This window comes from Heterodontus francisci, chromosome 11 (assembly GCF_036365525.1).
Source record: "Heterodontus francisci isolate sHetFra1 chromosome 11, sHetFra1.hap1, whole genome shotgun sequence".
Lineage (NCBI taxonomy): Eukaryota > Metazoa > Chordata > Chondrichthyes > Heterodontiformes > Heterodontidae > Heterodontus > Heterodontus francisci.
In genome coordinates, this window is record NC_090381.1 from 33218174 (window position 1) to 33238041 (window position 19868).

A 19868-nucleotide genomic window follows, 5' to 3' on the forward strand; every position below is an offset into this window, starting at 1 on the left:
TTACCAAGAAAGTTGCCGGTTAAATTGTTGCCCAGATAAAGAGTCAACAGAATAGCTATTTTTAGAACATCACACAAAGTCAAGGTCTACCCCAAGCATCTTCTGGAGAGAACAGAAGAAAACTGGGTGGGGATTGTAGGGAGAAATGTAGCATCAATGTTGAGATAATGCTATAACAATGCTGGAGTTCCATTCTTTTTTCAGATCAATTTATCCTCTACACAGGTCAAGATCAGGCTGGGCAGCGATGCTATTCACGGCAGAATAGCCCACTGACGTGCACCACATGTACAGGAAGGTCACTTGGATCAAAGAATAGCTTGGATAACCAGCTAATGTCTGCCCCCTGTGGGTAGGAGGTAACTGGAGCCAAAGTGATGCCAAGTGGCTGTGTCTGGCACTGGAAGCGAGGGAATACACAATAAACAGGAGGGTATTGAGAGGAGTGGAAGAAGTGAGAGACCTTGGAGTAAATAACCAGAGGTTCTTCAAGGTGGCAGGACAGGTAGATAGAGTGGTGAAGAAGGCAGATGGAATGCTTTCCTTTACTAGCTGAGCTATAGAATTCAAAAGCAAGGATGTAATGCTGGAACTGTATAAAACGCTGGTTAGGGCATGGCTGGAGTATTGCATACAGTTCTGGTCACAGGAAGGACATAATTGCTCTGGAGAGAGTACAGAGGAGATTTATAAAAATGTTGCCAGGGCTTGAAAGTTGCAGCTATGAGGAAAGATTGGATTGGCTAGGGTTGTTTTCCTGAGAACAGATGAGGCTGAGGGGTGACTTAATTGAGAGGTACAAAATTATGAGGGGTCTTGATAGAGTAGACAGGAAGGACCTGTTTCCCTTAGCGGAGAGGTCAATTACCGGGGGCACAGATTTAAGGTGATTGGTAAAATGATTAGAGGGGACATGAGGAAAAACGTTTTCACCCAGAGGGCGGTGGGTGTCTGGAATTCATTGCCTGGATCAGTGGTGGAGGCAGAAACCCGCAACTCATTTAAAAGGTACCTGGACATGCACCTGAAGTGCTGCAACCTGCAAGGCTATGGACCAGGCGCTGGAAGGTAGGATTAGATTTGGTGGCTAATTTTATCAGCCGGCACAGACACGATGGGCTGAATGGCCTCCTTCTGTGTTGTAACTTTCCTATGGTTCTAGAACTGGGTTACTCCGGTGAGGAAGACTCAACATGAAGTAGGCAGGCCACCAGCACTCCAGGACACTGCTAGTGACAGCTCAGCCAGCCTGGTACCCTGATGGAAATGGGGAGGGGCAGAGGTATCAAAGGGTGGGGATTCTTTCTACTCTGTTCCAGAGAATAATGCAGCCAATACCCTAAGAGGGGTAGCAGGCCGCACTGGACAAATAGACAAGTGCTCTTTACTGGTAACTGAGCCGTGGTAGTTGGTTAAACACCAGCAAAACTCCTGCAGGCACTCGGGGAAGAGGTTCCCGAAGCCTTGACTCTGCTAAGCTCAGGTAAGTGAATGTGTACCTATTAGGAGGGTGGTGGGAGCATGTCCACACCATATAGGAATAGCAGAAAGTTTGCTTGTCTGGATTTATTGCTTTGAAGACTCTTCGATATAGTGCGATGGTTTTCTCACCTGTTTCAGAATTAGATTCCAATCTGCAACTTACTGCTGGGTAACTGTTATTCTGTTCATGAAATGTTCAAACCCCTCGATTAGATTGCAGTTTGTAACACACTCCTGGCTATCCATTATTCTTTCTATACACCTGAGCTCTTCATTAAATTCAGGCCCATTGATGACTTTATTGACTTTCAATGAACATTGTAATCATAGGGACTGTGAAATGGGCTGTCGGTAGTGAGTAGGAGTTCTGAAGGACATAATTGCAAGTGAGGTGGCTTATGTAGGTAACCACAAAATGCATTTACGAAAGAAGCATGAAACAGACAAGAAACATTCTTGGAGAAGAGAAGCAAAGAAATGTGATGCTGTTTTATTTTTTATGGATTCACACTAAAGAGTTAAACTCCATTGACTGGCTTTTGTTCAGCTGCAGACCACATTAGCCTTACTGAATACACAGATGCCTCTTCCTCTTCTACAGAAGCCTGTGCCAAGCAGCTTGAAATCGATGTCTTAGCAACTTCCTCAAAAACGCTGAAGCAGAAAGTGTTCACAGTGTAGCCCGGGTGAGGGTGCAGGCTCTGACCTACGAGCACGGCCTGAGTTGCTTTCCTTGCCTCACTTTGATAGGATGGAAAACATACATCAATGGCCACTACACTCAGCGTCAGAGCAACATAAAATCACCATTGCAATGCCTCCAGGCTTAGCTGTTACAACACGCGTTTCAAAAGTTAAATTCAGATCAATGGTCAGGGGTTACTATTACTGACATGCTCTCCTATCCAGAAAAGATTAACTAAGCATTGAAATCTTTCATTTACCTTCTACTTATATTCACAATATTGTTTAGAGAGGTAGTGTCAACAAAACAAAGAAAAGTCGGCCAAATCTATTTTTGTCCAAAGCCTTCCTGCTGCAAATCCAATGGGTGTTCTGCTAGAACGCCTGTAAACTCAGCTAGGACCTGCGTACCCCAAGGTTTAGTTTTTAGTTTTAGTTTTAGAGATACAGCACTGAAACAGGCCCGTCGGCCCACCGGGTCTGTGCTGACCATCAACCACCCATTTATACTAATCCTACACGAATCCCATATTCCTACCACATCCCCACCTGTCCCTATATTTCCCTACCACCTACCTATACTAGGGGCAATTTATAATGGCCAATTAACCTATCAACCTGCAAGTTTTTGACATGTGGGAGGAAACCAGAGCACCCGGAGGAAACCCATGCAGACACAGGGAGAACTTGCAAACTCCACACAGGCAGTACCCAGAATTGAACCCGGGTCGCTGGAGCTGTGTGGCTGCGGTGCTAACCACTGCGCCACTGTGCCACCCCAGGTATTGGACCGTTGTTTCCAGGATGACCTTGTGGGGGAGTATATCATCTGCCCACCACCACATAGGCATTGATGTAAGGAGGAATAGGGGGTCAGGAGCAGGAGTTCCCTAAGACAGAGCCTCACACTCATAGGCCCTCAGTTAGAACACAGAGAATGAGTGCTATCTTCCAAGTTTGCTAATGATGCCAGATTAGGGAAGGGGGAATCCACAAGAGTGAATGCAAGAGGCTGCAGGAGGACATCAGCAAAGTGATGTAAGGTATCATCGACAGTGCTATCAAATGCCACTTATGTAGGAATAACCTGCTCACTGATGCTCAATTTGGGTTCCGCCAGGACCACTCAGCTCCAGACCTCAATACAGCCTTCGTCCAAACATGGACAAAAGAGCTGAACTCCAGGGGTGAGGTGAGAATGACTGCCCTTGACATCAAAGCAGCATTTGGCAGCAAAGAGCCTTCGCACAATTGAAGTCAACGGGAAAAATTCTCCACTGGTTGGAGTCATACTTAGCACAAAGGAAGATGGTTGTGGTTGTTGGAGGTCAATCATCACAGTCCCAGGACATCACTGCAGGAGTTCCTCAGGGTAGTGTCCTTGGCCCAACCATCTTCAGCTGCCTCCATCATAAGGTCAGAAGTGGGGATGTTCACTGACGATTGCATACTGTTAGCACCATTCGCCACTCCTCAGATACTGAAGTAGTCCGTGTAGAAATGCGACAAGACCTGGACAACATTCAGGCTTGGGCTGATAAGTGGCAAGTAACATTCGTGCTACAGAAGTGCCAGGGAATGACCATCTCCAATATGAGAGAATCTAACCATTTTCCCTTGACATTCAATGACATTACCATCGTTGAATTCCCCCACCATCAACATCCTGGGGGATACCATTGACCAGAAACTTAACTGTACCAGCCATATAAATACTGTAGCTTCCAAAGCAGGTCAGAGGCTGGAAATTCTGTGGCGAGTAACTCCCTAAAGTCTGTTCACTATCTACAAGGCACAAGTCAGGAGTGTGATGGAATACTTTCCACTTGCCTGGATAGTTGCAGCTCCAACAACACTCAAGAAGCTCGACACTATCCAGGACAAAGCAGCCCGCTTGATTGGCACCCCATCTACAAACATTCACTCCCTCCACCACCGACGCACAGTGGCAGCAGTGTGTACCATCTACAAAATGCACTGCAGCAACGCACCAAGGCTCCTTAGACAGCACCTTCCAAACTCGTGACCTCTACCACCTAGAAGGACAAGGGCAGCAGATGCATGGGAACTCCATCACCTGCAAGTTCCCCTTCAAGTCATGTACCATCCTGACTTGGAACTATATCGCCATTCCTTCACTGTCGCTGGGTCAAAATCCTGGAAAACCCTTCCTAACAGCGTTGTGGGTGTACCTACCTCACATGGACTGCAGCGGGTCAAGAAGGCAGCTCACCACCACCTTCTCAAGGGCAATTAGGGATGGGCAATAAATGCTGGTCCAGCCAGTAATGCCCACATCCCATGAACAAATAAAAATAAATGGCAGATGCAGTTCAATGTAAAGTAATTTGAAGTTGTAGATTTTGAGAAAAGTCTGTGAAAGGAAGTGTATATTAAATGGTCAGATACCTAACAGAATGGATCGACAGAGAGATCTAGGGGAATGGATACAAAGATTTTTAAAGGTCAGAGTGCAGATAAAAAAATGGCCAGAAGAAAGCAACTGGAATTCTGGATTTCATACATGGCGCATTGAATATAAAAGCAAGGTAGTGAAGTTAAATTTGTACAAGACATTGGTTAGGCCCGATGTGCAGTTTTAGCCGCTACTCTATAGGAAGAGTATTACAGACAGCAGAGATTCAGTACAATTATAACAGGAATGAGAGCTTATAGACATGAAGAAAGGTTTGAAAAACTGGGGCATTTTCATTGCAATAGAGAGGGTTAAAGGGATCCAATAGAGGATTTTCAGAGGATACGTAGTTAAAGGGGGAGGTTGTTAGTACATAAGATGTTTTGCACAAGTGGACGTTAGGCAGAGGTTACAGCATCATTTAAAAGGGAATTGGATAGGGTTTTATATGGGGAAAGGAGAGAGAAATGGGATTAGAGCAGACAACATCAGTTGAAGACTCAGTACATGTGCAATGGGCCGAATAGCCTACTTCTGTGTAAAATGGGCTGAAATGAATGAAACAGGGAGCTTATAGGTTCTACTGGTTTCTTTTTGTTGATTACCAAAAGGAAAATATAAATATATTAAGGTTTCACTTGATGCAGTCACATATCCGGCTTCAAACACACACCACAACCTGGTGAAGCAGCAGAATGTGATAACTCTGTGACAACTCTGAATCTAAATCTCTGACATGCAACAACACTGACGTGGTAGCCGAGCTGATCATGAATGAAACAACAGCTATAGCCAATTTTCCATCATTAGGATAATGGAAGATTGTGGCAAGAAATGAGGGAATTTTCCTTCATAACTCACAGTACCCTCCCCACCCCAGTTCACGCCTGAATCCTCCTTCATCCCAATTCATGCCAGCACTCGCCCCTGTCCCAATATAAAGACTTAAAAAGTTGGAGGGGAGGGGGGTTGAATTACATCTGCATGCCCTGACTCAATTATCCTCAAGCCCTGATTCACTTGAGGATTACATTTGCTCCTGATTTCCTGTGCAATGCCATGGGAGATTGGGTGGCCGACACAGGAGGCGCGGTGGCTGGTAAAATGCCAGGAAGCCACATTGGGAGGGTTGCTCGACACTGTCCCGCCTCTGAGACATTTTACCAGTGGCCACGCACCAACCGGAGGCGGACGGCCAATTTAGGCAATTAAAAACTCAATTGAGGGCAATTTTCCCGAGATGCTGTCATTCTGCTGGCAGTGGAGTGGCTCCCACCATGTCGAGAGGCTGCCAGCTGCATAGAGGCTGCCTCCCAGTGGCTTCCCTGGAGGGGGGAGGGGCATCGAGTTCAGAGGCTCTGTGGCCCAAGGAGGGGGCTGCCCCTACTAGAGGGGTTACCCCTTAGATCGTGGTGGCCTGCCTGCCTGGCCATGGCACCCTCTCGATCTCCTTGCAGCCTCATCAGCAGCTTTAATTGGACGGTGGGCCCGGCGGTGACCAACTAAGAGGCTACCACCAGGAAGATTGCCACCGCAATCTCGCTGCCCATGCCGACTCAGGACCCACATTTGGTCCCGACATCAGGACATTTGGTCCCTGCCAGTAAAATCCCAGCCTTCATAATTTTACTGATGCTCTTCTGTATTTCTGTGTTCAATTCTGAACGTCAACCATCACATTGCAGTTGCAGGCTCTGGCCAACCAGGTGGCTCTGTGGAGTCTCTCTTCCAACTATATTACTATCTTTTATGTCAACAAAAGGTATTTTCAACTTACCATGGGCAGCACTACTGACAACTTACTAGCATCTAAAAATTGGCTCACTGATTGCACTCTCCCCTCTTGAGTCAGAAGGTTGTGGATTCAGATCACTTGTGCACAAAATCTAGGCTGACACTCCTGTGCACTGTTGCACTGTTGCAGGTGCTGTCTTTCAGATGAGACGATAAACCGAGGCCCCATTTGCCCTGTCAGGTGATGTAAAAGATCCCATGGCACTATTTCAAAGAAGAGCAGGGAGGTTATCCCCGGTGACCTGGCCAATATTTATCCCTCAAGTAACATCACCAAAAATGATTATCTGGTCATTATCACATTACTGTTTGTGGGGAGCTTGCTGTGTGAAAATTCACCAATGTAAATTTCCTACATTACAACAATGACTGCACTTCAAAAATACTTCATTAGTTGTGAAGTGCTCTGGAACATTTGGGGCAATTTATAATGGCCAATTTACCTATCAACCTGCAAGTCTTTGGCTGTGGGAGGAAACTGGAGCACCTGGAGGAAACCCACACAGTCACAGGGAGAACTTGCAAACTCCGCACAGGCAGTACCCAGAACTGAACCCTGGTCGCTGGAGCTGTGATGCTAGCCACTGCACCACTGTGCCACTATATGTTTCCTTAATATCAATGGCTGAATATCACTTGACAAAACATGTGGTGATTAGGTTGCCATTATTCTTCCATCTTCCTTCTGAAGACTCATACCAAAATCTAGTTTTGGAGAAACTAGCCACCTTCTGGTACCTCATCCATGTGGTCATTCATTGTGTGTGTCAGCAGGACAGTGAATGTCCCTGCAATCTGACACATATACATGTACTTTCCAAGAGGTACCACTAGATCACAATCAGGACCAAGAACTGAAATGATCGACCATTATCCTCCAGCTCCATCCCCATTTAGAGGATCTAGCTAACCTTTTTTTATTTTGTATGTTCTTGCATCCATGGATCCTGAACAGTTAAAGTATGGAAAGAGAAGAGATCAAACAGCTCACGCAGATGCCTCCCTCCACAGGCTGTACAATCTCCCCCGTCATAGTTTCCATCCAACCTCGCAAGGGACTCACATAACCTTCGAGAAACAAACAAAAAGACAAGACTTCTCCTTCATCTTCAAAAGGTGAACAAACAAAGTTCCAGGGCATCAACCCAACATCATAGCCCACAATTCCAACTCTAGATGTCACACTCCACAAATGACTCATCCCCCATGCTAGCAGGGCAGGAAAAGCCATATTCTACAGGTTACATCATCAGGTCCATCTTTATCATTACTAGTCTATGAGCAATTGCTAGCAGTACTAGCAATTCCGCTCTTATATACATATTTATTGACAAAACATTGGTTGCTGGCTCTTTGAGTCTCAGCAAACATTTGGCGTGATACTCATCTCTCCTAAGGCCTTACAAATGTTTCACAGTCCAGTTCTTCCAGGTTGACAGGGTCACATGTTTTGACTACAGTTCAGTATGTTAAACAGGATTAAAGTGATCACCTACCTGAAGAGACAACAAATTATCTTCATTTATAAAAATCCTGTAAGTGTAGACACAGTTTTCATATCTGGAAAAAAAGAGGAACAAAGAAGAAAATGAGAAAATTAAGTGTGGTTTCAGTAGATTCTTTTCAATGACTTTTGAACACCCACTCTTCCGCTGCCCCTCCCCCTACACCCCCTCCCCCCGCCCCCCACAAGCCCCACCAGCCAAAAAAGAAAAGGGCGGATCATCCCTCTGCATCAGTGTGTCCTTGTTCCATTTCTGGAACCAGTTTTCTGTCTCGTTTCTGAATTACATTATGGTGCAGGTGATACGCTGAATGGCCTCTTTCTGTGCTGAATCATTCAATAATTTTGGTGTCACGTACTGGAAAGAAAGAACATGCCATATAGCATTTTTCATAATCTCAGGTTGTCCCGAAGAAATTCACAGCCAATCAAGTACTTCTGAAGTATAGTCACCGTTGTAATGTAAGGAAATATAGGGTCCCACAAACAGCAATGAGATAAATGACAAGATAAACAGTTCTTTTTTTGGTGACATTGGTTGAATGATAAACGTCGGCCAGAATACCCAAACCATAGTGCTATCTTTTACATCCACCTACAAGAGCAGCTGTATCTTTGGTTTAACAACTCAATTGAAAATCAACACTTCCGCCACATAGTGCTCCCTGAGTACAATACTGGAGCCTAGACTGTCTTCTCAAATCTCTGGAGCAGGAATAGAACTCATAACCCTTCAACTGAAAAAACCACAGTGCTACCACCAGGCCAACTGTGACACTTAGAAGCTATGCTCATTTATAATGTGTAAGCCAATAGAAATGCAATGGAGATTCGCAAACTTGTAATAGCCAACTGATATACAAGACTTTCATCCCAACAGTCTGGACTGGATTTGAACCCAACTAAAGAACAGAAATAAAAGGACAGTGTCTGAACCACTGTACCACCCAGTCCCAGAGTATGAAAGGACAGTGTCTGGCCCACTGTAACACCCAGTGCCAGAGTGTGAAAGGACAGTGTCTGATCCACTGTAACACCCAGTGCCAGAGTGTGAAAGGACAGTGTCGAACCCAGGCCAACTCAACAACTCCCATAGAAACACTCAGCTTGAAAAACACCATCAGTAAATGCAGCCATTGGCAAAGTACCGTCCCACAATACTTTTCCCCAAATTAATGAACTGTTTATACCGAGAGTATTGGTGATCCCAGTAGCAGAGTGTGAAAGGACAGTGTCTGATTCACCCACTCACCACTCATGATCTTCACTCTTTATCTGAAATGAACAATATCTGATCAGGTAGTGTTTAATGGGACAGTGTAGAGGCAGCTTTACTCTGGATCTAACCTATTTCGTACCTAATCTGGATCAGTACAATAATATCAATAACATTAAAAATAAAATCACTCCAACAGAAAAGTGTCAATCCTGGTACATATCCCTTTGCCTCACCATATTCTGGCCAGCATCTTGTTCTACTGTCGAAACTGGTTTGAAACTGTGAAGACCCATTTCACCTGGAACCAATAGGGGCAGCAGACCTTCGTCACATCATTCCAGGCTGGGTTCAAATTCAGCAGCCTGAGATCAAAGACGAGGCTTTATCCAGAGCCCATGTCCGATTAGTCTATGATGGACTCCCTTAGCATTATCCATTGATCAGGTCAATGCTTGTCTAATTCTGGCCTCTTGAACATTCCTATTTTAATCACTGCCATTCAGCTGCCAAGTCCCTAAGCTCAGGAATTGCATCCCTAAACCTTTCCACCCCTCTACCTCACCTTAATGCCAAATCCTTTGACCAAGCTTTCGAGATGAAACTCTCGTCTTTGATCTCAGACCTCTGAATTTCAACCCAACCTAGATTGATGTGGCAAAGGTACGCTGCCCCTAAGAGTTCCAGTTGAAATGGGTCAGGGCAGTTTCAGGCCAGTTTCTGCAGTAAAACAAGAAGCTGACCAGGATTTGATGGTGCCAAGGTTTATGTACCAGGTCGATCTGGTGTCTGAAATCAAAACAAAAAATACTGGAAATACGTAGCAGGTCTGGCAGCATCTGTGGACAGAGAAGCAGAGTTAACGTTTCAGGTCAGTGACCCTTCATTGAAACGTTAACTCTGTTTCTCTCTCCACAGATGCTGCCAGACCTGCTGAGTATTTCCAGCATTTCTTGTTTTTATTTCAGATTCAAGGGAGGGAACAGCGATATTCTGGAGCATTTCAACATTACAAAGGAGGAGGTGTTGGAGGTTTTGAAGCACATTAAGGTGGATAAATCCCCAGGGCCTAACCAGGTGTATTCTAGGATGCTATGGGCAGCAAGGGAGGAGATTGCTGGGGCCCTGGCAGAGATTTTTGTATCATCGTTAGCCACAGGTGAGGTACCGGAAGACTGGAGGATAGTTAATGTTGTGCCTTTATTTAAGAAGGGCAGCAGGGATAAGCCAGGGGACTACAGGCCGGTGAGCCTTACATCAGTGGTGGGAAAGTTATTGGAAGGGATTCTGAGAGACAGGATTTATATGCCAGAGTCTGTTTCCCATGGTAGGGGTGACTGAAACTAGAGGGCATAGATTTAAGGTGAGAGGGAGGAGGTTTAAAGGAGATCAAAACGGTAAATTTTTCACACAAAGAACAGTGGGTAGCTGGAATGAGCTGCCAGAGGAGGTGGTGGAGGCAGGAACAGTAGCGACATTTAAGAGGCATCTGGACAGGTACTTGAATGAGCAAGGCATAGAGGAATATGGAATTAATGCAGGCAGGTGGGATTTGTATAGATAGGCATTATGGTCGGCATGGACGCGGTGGGCCGAAGGGCCTGTTTCTATGCTTTTCGACTCTATGACTCTATTTCCAGCACCTGCAGTATTTTGCTTTTATTTTACTGACCTGGTGTCTGATATGTTGCAACTGAAAGTGACTTTATTTTTAATGTCATTATTTTTATTGTGCTGATCCAGATCAGGCACAGCATGAATTAGATACAGAGTAAAATTCCCTCTACTCTGTTCTATAATACACTCCCATTTTAGGTACGACATGGGTTAGAAACAGAGAGGCTTTTCCAGCCCTCTCTTGAAAAAGTCAAACATTTCTGATAAAATCTCTTTATATCTTCAATGTCACTTCTCAACAGATTTATCGTTTTTAAAGGTGTCGCTTGACCCCAATCAGCTACTTTCGCTGAAGCCTGTCTTGTCCACCATCCTGTGGAAGGAAGTTTTTTTTAATCTCTAACATTTGCTCAAAGTCTGTGCACAGACCTGAAATGTTAACTCTGTTTTTCTCCCTGCAGATGCTGCCTGACCTGCTGAGTATTTCCATCATTTTCTGTTTTTGTTTCAGGTTTTGGGCATCCACAGTATTTTGCTTTTTCGTACTGTGTATTTTGTAGCTTTGTCCAATAGTGCTGTGCTCATTGTCCAAGTTAAATAGCTTCTTTACTTTTGTCTAATCTCTAACTTACATTATTTTTCTTTCCTTTTCTCTGCTGAAATAGGTTTAGTTGTTTCAGCCTTTCTTAATAACTTAGTCCCTTAAGGCATGGAATAATTTTGATCGCTGTTCTCTGAACCTTTTCCAAAGCATCTAGATCCATTTCAAAACAGGGTGAACAAAACTGTTTAGAATAGAACTTGTATTTATATAGTGCATTTAATATAGTAAAACATCCCAGAATCTTCACAAGAGCAATTATCAAACAAAATTTGACCCCAGTCACATAAGACAATATTAGGCCAGGTGACCAAAAGCTTGGTTAAAGCAGAGCACGGCCACCAGTGGCATAGAGATTAAAATCGAGGACCTTCAAGAGGCCAGAAATGGAAGACTGTTGAATCTATGCAACACCAATATAACCTCTCCTGGTCAGTGCATTTGTTGTTCATCTGCTGTTTGCTTGAATGGAACCTTCCAGAACAGCCTTTATCCTAGAGAATGCAAAGTAAGTGTGGTACTGAAGGAGTGGTACACTATCAGGACTGCCATCTTTTAAATGAAACGACTTGTAGTGCTTATCAGTAAAGAAAGAACTTGCATTTATATAGCACCTTTTACAACCTCAGGCCATCCCAAAGTGCTCTACAATGAAGCAATTTAAACAGTGGTCACTGTTATAGTGTAGGAAACGTGGCAGCCAATTTGTGCAAAGCAAGGTCCCCCATCTGCAATTTGATAATGACCAGATAATCTGTTTTAGTGATGTTGGTCGGGGGATAAATATTGGCCAGGACACCGGGGAGAACTCCCCTGCACTTCTTCGGATAGTGCTGTAGGATTTTTTACGTCTACCTGAGTGGGCAGGCGGGGCCTTGCTTTAACGTTTCAGTCGAAAGATGGTATCTCTGACAGTGCATCACTCCTTCAGCACTTATTTTGAATCATCTAGGATGAAAGCTGTTTTGGAAAATTCTGGAAGGTTCCATTCAAACAAACAGATGAGCAACAAATACACCGACCATTAATTTTCCAAACTGTAATGAGGTGGATATATTAATTAGATCAAGAGCTAAAGAAATTCCAAAGGGATCTTAACCCCAAATTGGATGCTTTCAGAGTAAGGCGGCCGAGTCCTTGTACATCTACAGCACTTGAGAAGATCATGTACAGAAATCACAGAAAGTTAACATGCAGGTACAATTAGGAAGACAAATGGTATGTTAGGCTTTTTTTGCAGGGGGTGGGGGTTGCAATATAAGAGTAAGGAAGTCTTGCTGTAATTATATAGCGCTTTGGTGAGACCACACCTGGAGTATTGTGTACAGTTTTGGAAGATATAATATACTTGCCTTGGAGAGGATGTAATGAAGGTTTCACTAGATTGGTTCCTGGGGTGATAGGACAGCCCTATGAGGAGAGATTGAGTAGGATAGGCCTACATTCTCTGTGGTTTAGAAGAATGAGAGGTAATCTATTTGAAATATATAAAATCTTTAGAGGGTTTGACAAGGTATATGTGGAGAGGCTTTTTCCCCTGGCTGGAGAGTCTAGAACTCGGGGTGATAGCCTCAGGACAGGGCGTCAGCCATTTAGGGCTGAGGTGAGGAAAATTTCTTTCACTCAGAGGGTTGTGACTCTGGAATTCTCTATGCTAGAGAGTTGTGGATGATCAGTCATTGAGTATATTCAAGACTGAGATCGATAGATTTTTGGACATTAAGGGAATCAAAGCATATGGGGATAGGGCTATATAAAAGTTCAGCCATCACCTTACTGAATGGCAGAGCAGGCTCAAGGGGCCAGATGGCCTACTTCTGCTCCCATTTCATATGTTGTTTATATATGTATATATATATTTCATATATATATATATATAAAATTAAATATATAGCTGTCTCCACTTCAAACCAGTATTACCAGTAATATTGGATCGGAGTGGAGCATGCTATGTACTAGCCACGTTTAACAGGCTTATGATCTATGCAGAACTGGACTCGCATAACCTCAAATACCAAAACATGAAGCGACAGCTGCTCAGTCACCTCAACTCAATCCTAAGGCCTAACTATGATCACTTCCTGGTCAGTCGATACTACTTTATCCACAACACTCATTCAGCTGTCAACATCACAAACACCCAGGTTAACAGCAGTCACTTTCATAGAATCATAGAATGGTTACAGCACAGAAAGAGGCCATTCAAGGTCATCAAGTCCATACCAGCTCTCTGCAAGAGGAATTTAGCTAGACCCACACCTCCGCCCATTCCCCACAGCCCAGCAAATTATTTCCCATCAGCTGCTTATCCAGTTCCCCTTTGAAAGCCGCGATTGAATCTGCCTCTACCACACTTTCAGGCAGTGCATTTCAGGAGGATTGTGGTACATTTAAGTGTAATAGCAGACTGCCTAAAAAAATAAACAGACTGATAGGGTTACAATGGAATTTCCTTACTTCATTCCCTCTCACAGGCTCATTCCTGTCCTTACCCAAAGGAACAATTTCATTCCCTCTCACAGGCCTTGCCATCAGGGTTGAAGCCTGAAGTTAATCATTTTGGGTAAAATCACTGGCACTAATCATTGACTGTTGAAACAATGTAACACTCATACTGCATTAGAGTTTGTATTTTTATGACCATTACTTGATTGGTGCGTTGAGTAAAGAGATCACTTTGGTTGCCATGGAAACACCTTCATATTTCATCACCAGGATGAGAAAAAAGTCTACTCATGAGTGATGAGATTTAGCAAAACAAGGACTGAGGGTACGTAAACCCAAAGATTCATCTGATTCCCTTAGGATACAGAGAGCAAAATTGGTCAGCACCAGTTGAACAACACAGGTTCTGAGCTAATCAGCAGCCTGCTGTATGGAGCATGGCTACCCAACCCGAACCCGACGGGACCCGTCAACATGCGTCAGGTTCGGATCAGGCCGGGTCGCACCTCCGGGTCCGAAATTCGGGCTCGGGTCGGTTCAGGCCGGGTCGGACACGCTCTATCACCACCTCCGGTAAGTGGATCCAATGTTAATGTACATTTTGGACTTGAAAGGTGGTTTTATTACAGTTATTTTAAGCTTGTGCAGATAAGCAACCAAGTGAAAAACGGAAGGTAGGTTAACTGATGGTCGGGTTGGGTCGGGTCGGGTGCGGGAAAAAATGAAAGGGCCCGGGCCAGGTCGGGCTCGGGTCGGATGCGGTTCTGTCAGGCTCGGGTCGGGTTTCATTTGCAGACCTGACCCGACCTTTACTGCTGTACGCCACGACCAATCTTCTTTATTGTTGAAGTCAGTGGAAAAGGAAATTGAGCCCAGTGTATAACAGGCTGATGATTCGCTATCACTTGTTTTGTACTTCTGTTGTACACCCATTTCACCCTCTGCGGTTGGGATTTTATCTTGGTGACAGGGGTGTCGACCACCGGCTAAAGTACCAGTGAGAGCTCCGCCTCACCTCTTCTGGGCAAGGCCCGCTGGATTACGTGCCAATTAGGCCCTTAAGTGGACATTGGCAGGCTTTCCCCAGGATTAAGGAGCCTGGCGACAGATGTCCCGCCCACTGAGAGCTGCTGGCCAATCAGAGCTCTTTAACTGAGCAGTGCCACCACAGAGGCAGTGGCTGTTGCAAGTACTAGACTCACCAGAGGCCACAGGTGAGTCAGATGAGTCAGGGCGGGAGGGGTTTCATGGGGTGGGTGTCATGGAGGAGGGGGATGTAGGGGGCTCGACAGCAAGGGCAGGAGTGTGGCTCTCAGCGGGTCCCCCCCCTTCCCGATGCTGGGCCCCTTGATCAGGCACTAAGTGCCTTTTAATGAGGGAACCCCAACACCACCCCCGAGCACCCCATGGAGCCAGCAAATAACCTGCACGCTGGGCTGATATCAGCAGAGGCAAGATAAGGCCCTTAATTGGGCATTAATTTAAGGACTTCGATTGGCGGTGGACGTAATTTGGGTAGAGGTGGGAAGGTGGCAGGTCCCCCCCCCACCGCCACTATCCTGCCCGATTAAATGCCCTTCCCACCTCCAAACACTGCATGGGGGAGAGCATAAAATTTCCCCCAGTGTGTTTGGCCACAGTTATCTGTGTGTGCACGTGTGTCTGTTTATATATAAATGTGCACTTGTGTGATTGACACAGCATAGACGGAGGCCATTCAGTCCACTGTGCTTGTGCTGGTTCTTTGGTAGAGCTATCCAATTAATGCCACTCCCATGCTCTTTCCCCATAGTCCTTTCAAGTACTTATCCAATTCTCTTTTGAAAGTTCCTATTAAATCTGCTTCCACCACCATTTCAGGCAGTGTATCACAACAACCCACTGTGTAAAAAAAGTTTCATGTCGTTCCTAGTTCTTTTGTCAATCACCTTAAGTCTGTGCCCTCAGATTACCAACCCTCCTGCCACTGGAAACAATTTCTCTTTATTTATTCTATCAAAACTATTTATGATTTTGAACACGTCTATTGAATCTCCCAACTTTCTCTGCTCTAAGGAGAACAATCCCAGCTTCTCCAGTCCTTCCATCCAACTGAAGTACCGGACCCCGGTACCATTCTAATAAATGTCCTCTGCACCTTGTCCAAGGTCTTGATATCCTTCCTCAAGGAATTAGACACAATACTCCACAAAATGGTGTTATTAGCAATAACCTTCTTGCTTTTGTACTCAATGCTTCTATTTATACAGCCAAGGATTCTATTTGCATTTTTTTTTTACCAGACTTCCTTACTTTTCCTGTCACCTTCGAGGATTTATGTATGTACACCTCCAGATCTCTTTGTTCCTGACACCCTTTAAAATTGTGTGATTTATTTTATATTGCCTCTCCTCGTTCTTCCTCCCAAAATGTATCACTTCACACTTTTGTGCATTAAATTTCATCTGCCATGTATCTGCCCATTTCCCAAGTTCTCTATAACCTCCTGAAGTCTATTACTATCCTCATTGTTTACTACATTTCTGAGTTTTGTATCATCTGCAAACTTTGAAATTTTGTCCTGTCTACCCAAGTCCAGGTCACTAATATAGATTAAAAAGAGCAGTGTGTATATCTATCTGTACACATGTGTATGTGTATTTTATATACATATATTATATATATGTGTGTGTGTAAAGTGCATGTGCAACCACATGTGTGCACAGGTCTTTCCTTGTTCATATGCTGTGTTCTGGTCAGAGACCTACTTTTGTTTCTCATTAACACTTCTCCTTCTCCATCCAAGTGTCAGTTCACTTTGGCTTTTCTTCCTCTTTTCTGTGGGTTAATCACATTGTAGCATTTTCATTCCACTTCCTTGGACATTATGTGGCTTTCAGAAAATCCAAATTCACCAGCCAACAAAATGACCTCATCAAGTTGCTAAGTCTACATGAAGTGCAACAGTAAAGCAGCCTGCCTGAACCTTTACTGAGGTTGATACAGTAAAATCAGTCAGAACAAATCTCATAAGTTAACACCAACCAGTACCAAATTGGCAGTATCAGAGCTTGACTGGTGCAGGAATTGGAAAAAGTTTATACTGGTGCAATAGTGGGTGCTTCATTGGTTAATGCTGAGACACAATGATGAACAGTGTATCTAATCTATGTAGCACCTCACCTAGAACTGCCTGATGGAACAGTCTAAGGGAAACTTTATCTTGTATATACAGTCCTGTAGGAGTACCCGCGATCGGGAGTGGGGGGTGGGGGGGGGGCAGGGTGGGGTGGGGGGAGGCAAGATCTTAGCAAGAGATGCTAAAACTTTCCTTATGGGACTTGGAGGAACATAGCAACTCCTCCTAGCCCCACCAGAAAATTTAATATTTTAACCTTATTGGGCCTTTTCTGACTCCAATCTACATCCTTGCTATGTTGACCTGGCAGGAAACTCACTATTGCTTCCCGCTCAGGCTGCCTAGTAAAAATTGGTTTCTGGTGGCATCATCAGGACCAGACATGCATATGTCAAAAGCACCCTGTCACCTTCCCGCCTGCTTTGGGGCAGCTCAGTTCCTGGCCTTTTCAGAGTGGAAAAGTGACCTGGGTGATTTTAACTGCCATGTGCCCTATTTATGCCAGGATGGCTAGGGTTGATATTGGTCTTCAAGATTATAGACTCAACTACTTAGATTGGAGCTTGAATGAACAACCTTTAGATTCAGAGGTAAGATTGGTGTCGCTGATATTGGAAGGAGTCTCCATCTTGCTTTAGTGAGAGATGGCACAGTTCATATTGGGTCTCAGTCATGGTTCAATGTTGCCTATGAGTAACAAGAGTGTGGGTTCAAACTCCACTCCAGATACTTGAGCACATAATCCAGGCTGACACTCCCAGTGCAGTACTGAGCCAATGTTGCACTGTCAGAGGTGACATCTTTTGGATGAGACGTAAAACCATGGCCCTGTCTGCCCTCTCAGGTTAACGTAAATGATCGTAAGCCTCTATTTTGATGTAGGGGAGTTCTCCCTGATGTCCTGGCCAATATTATCCCTCAACCAACACCGCTAAAAACAGATTATCTGATATTATCACATGACTGTTTGTGGGAGCTTGCTGTATGCAAATTGACTCTGCGTTTCCTAGATTACAACAGTGATTAGATTTTAAAAAGTACTTAATTGGCGACAAAGTGCTTTGGGTCATCTTGAGGTTATGAATGCTGCTATAGAAATGCACCTTTCTTTAGCCATGCAAATGTCTCATCCTATCAGAAGAGGCACAGGAAAATAAAGAGAAAAAACACAGGAATGACAGAATGCATCTTAGGGAATCACAGCAGTGGGAATACCTTCTAAGAACAGCTTTTTCTTGTAAGATTTTGGAACATTCTGTGTCAGTGCTGTTTGCTTTTTATTAAACCCAGGATATTAGGAGGATTAGATTGTGGATGAAGATACAAGGGACCCACATCATGAAGGGTATCAAATTGAAGGTTTTGAGGATCATTTTGACTTTGGGCAATAGAGTTAAATGGATGATATTGAATTGGCCACCTAATGGGGGGGAATTGACTAACCCCTGAAAACGGGTATGGGATCGCAGCACACGATTAACCTGATTAAGCCTATTTATTGTGTTGCAGGCAGCACATTAAATTGATGCTGCCTGGTCTTTCATATGATTTTGCATCCCACATCCCCCTCATCCTTTAATCTCTGACTTAGAAGCTGCGGATGGTGTAAGCAGGCACTTCCTTTCTCCTCCTCTCTCCTCAGCACAACACTACCCTTTCCCCTTTTCATTTCAGATACACAACAACTGGAACCTTCCTAGTCAGTGGAGGAAGAAGAAGAATACAGTGCTGATGAGTAGACACCATCACGCGATCTTACACTCGCAGCTGCCAGCTCAGATACTGACACTGCACATATTTTAGAGGATATGATAGAGGAGGGATCAGCCTCTAGTGAGACACTGGGCACAAATGCACAGGAGCCAGGGCAGGGGGAAAGGGTAACACAGGTGCCAGATTACCGGAGGGTAAGATCACACACAGTTCTACTGCTGAGGTCTCAGATATAGACTTCCATGTGCCAGGTTATGAAAGAAGACTGATGGGTGTACATAAGAGACGGAACTTTCTTTCTGTGTATGGAAAGGCGCAGTGACCTCCCTTATGTAGCAGTGTACTGCAAACTGTGAAATGTTGCTTATACCTACAGCAGCAGCCTAAAAGGAGTCAGGCATATAAAAGTAAAGAGCCACTGTCAACTTGACAGCCATAAGCAATGCTATCTTTGCCCTACTCTGAGGTTGCTGTTGTGGCTGCAGCAGTTGGCAGATTTCAGTCATGACCTCTTTATTGAAGCAAAGATGTCTCAAGCATTGGTTCTCACTGAATTGAGGTAAGAGAATTGCCCTGTAAAGACGCTGAGGCCCCCTCCTCCTCCTCCCTCTTCTAGCAGCTCGTCCTGCTCTGCGTAACCTCTCTTCATTCTTCGAGTCATGCACAATTTCCCACAGGAAGGCTAACCAGACCACACATGTCAGGAAGCAACTTATTTCAGCACAAGCTTTTAAAAATGTACTTCTGCACCAGCCAGACCACTTACTGTAGTCTATTTAAAAATTAGGCAAGTACAGGAAAGCTGCAAAAAAAAAATGCAATTGCACCAGCAGCCAGGAGAAATAATCCAGTAATTTAACTGTAAGTAGCTCATGATCCCTGTAAACAGCAGTGTTGAAGGGTCCTTCATGCTGTTTAAAGTCATGGTTAGTTGTGCGAAGTTTAAACAGGGCATAGGCTGGAGTGTGGCATTCGAAAATGGCAGCGCTACTGACAAATCAGCTTTGCATCCTGATTGGTGTCATAATCTGCCTGCTCTGCACGGTGCCAGTGGTTGTTAGATGTGCGCCTGAAAACCTCCTTACCAAGATGGCATCTTCCTGTTGGAAGTGCGCGTGCACATCTTAGACGCCATTTTCTACCGTTAGACCAAAAGATCGGGCACTAATAATCCCAATTTCTCCCCCTTAGTCTCCCCCTCAATCCTATATCAGTGTTAGTCTCCTCTTATACCTACTATCAGTGTTAGTTGTGCCTCATACACTATATTGATGTTAC

General features: G+C 44.5%; 1 protein-coding gene across 2 annotated transcripts in view; it reads right to left on the reverse strand.

Moving 5' to 3' along the window:
- inpp5d (inositol polyphosphate-5-phosphatase D) overlaps positions 1-19868 on the reverse strand; it is a 241649-nt gene that overhangs the window by 217708 nt on the left and 4073 nt on the right. For both annotated transcript variants that reach the window (XM_068041953.1, XM_068041951.1), the window contains exon 2: positions 7873-7936. In XM_068041953.1, coding sequence (XP_067898054.1) covers positions 7873-7936 — 64 coding nt within the window. The remainder of the gene's footprint in view (positions 1-7872; positions 7937-19868) is intronic.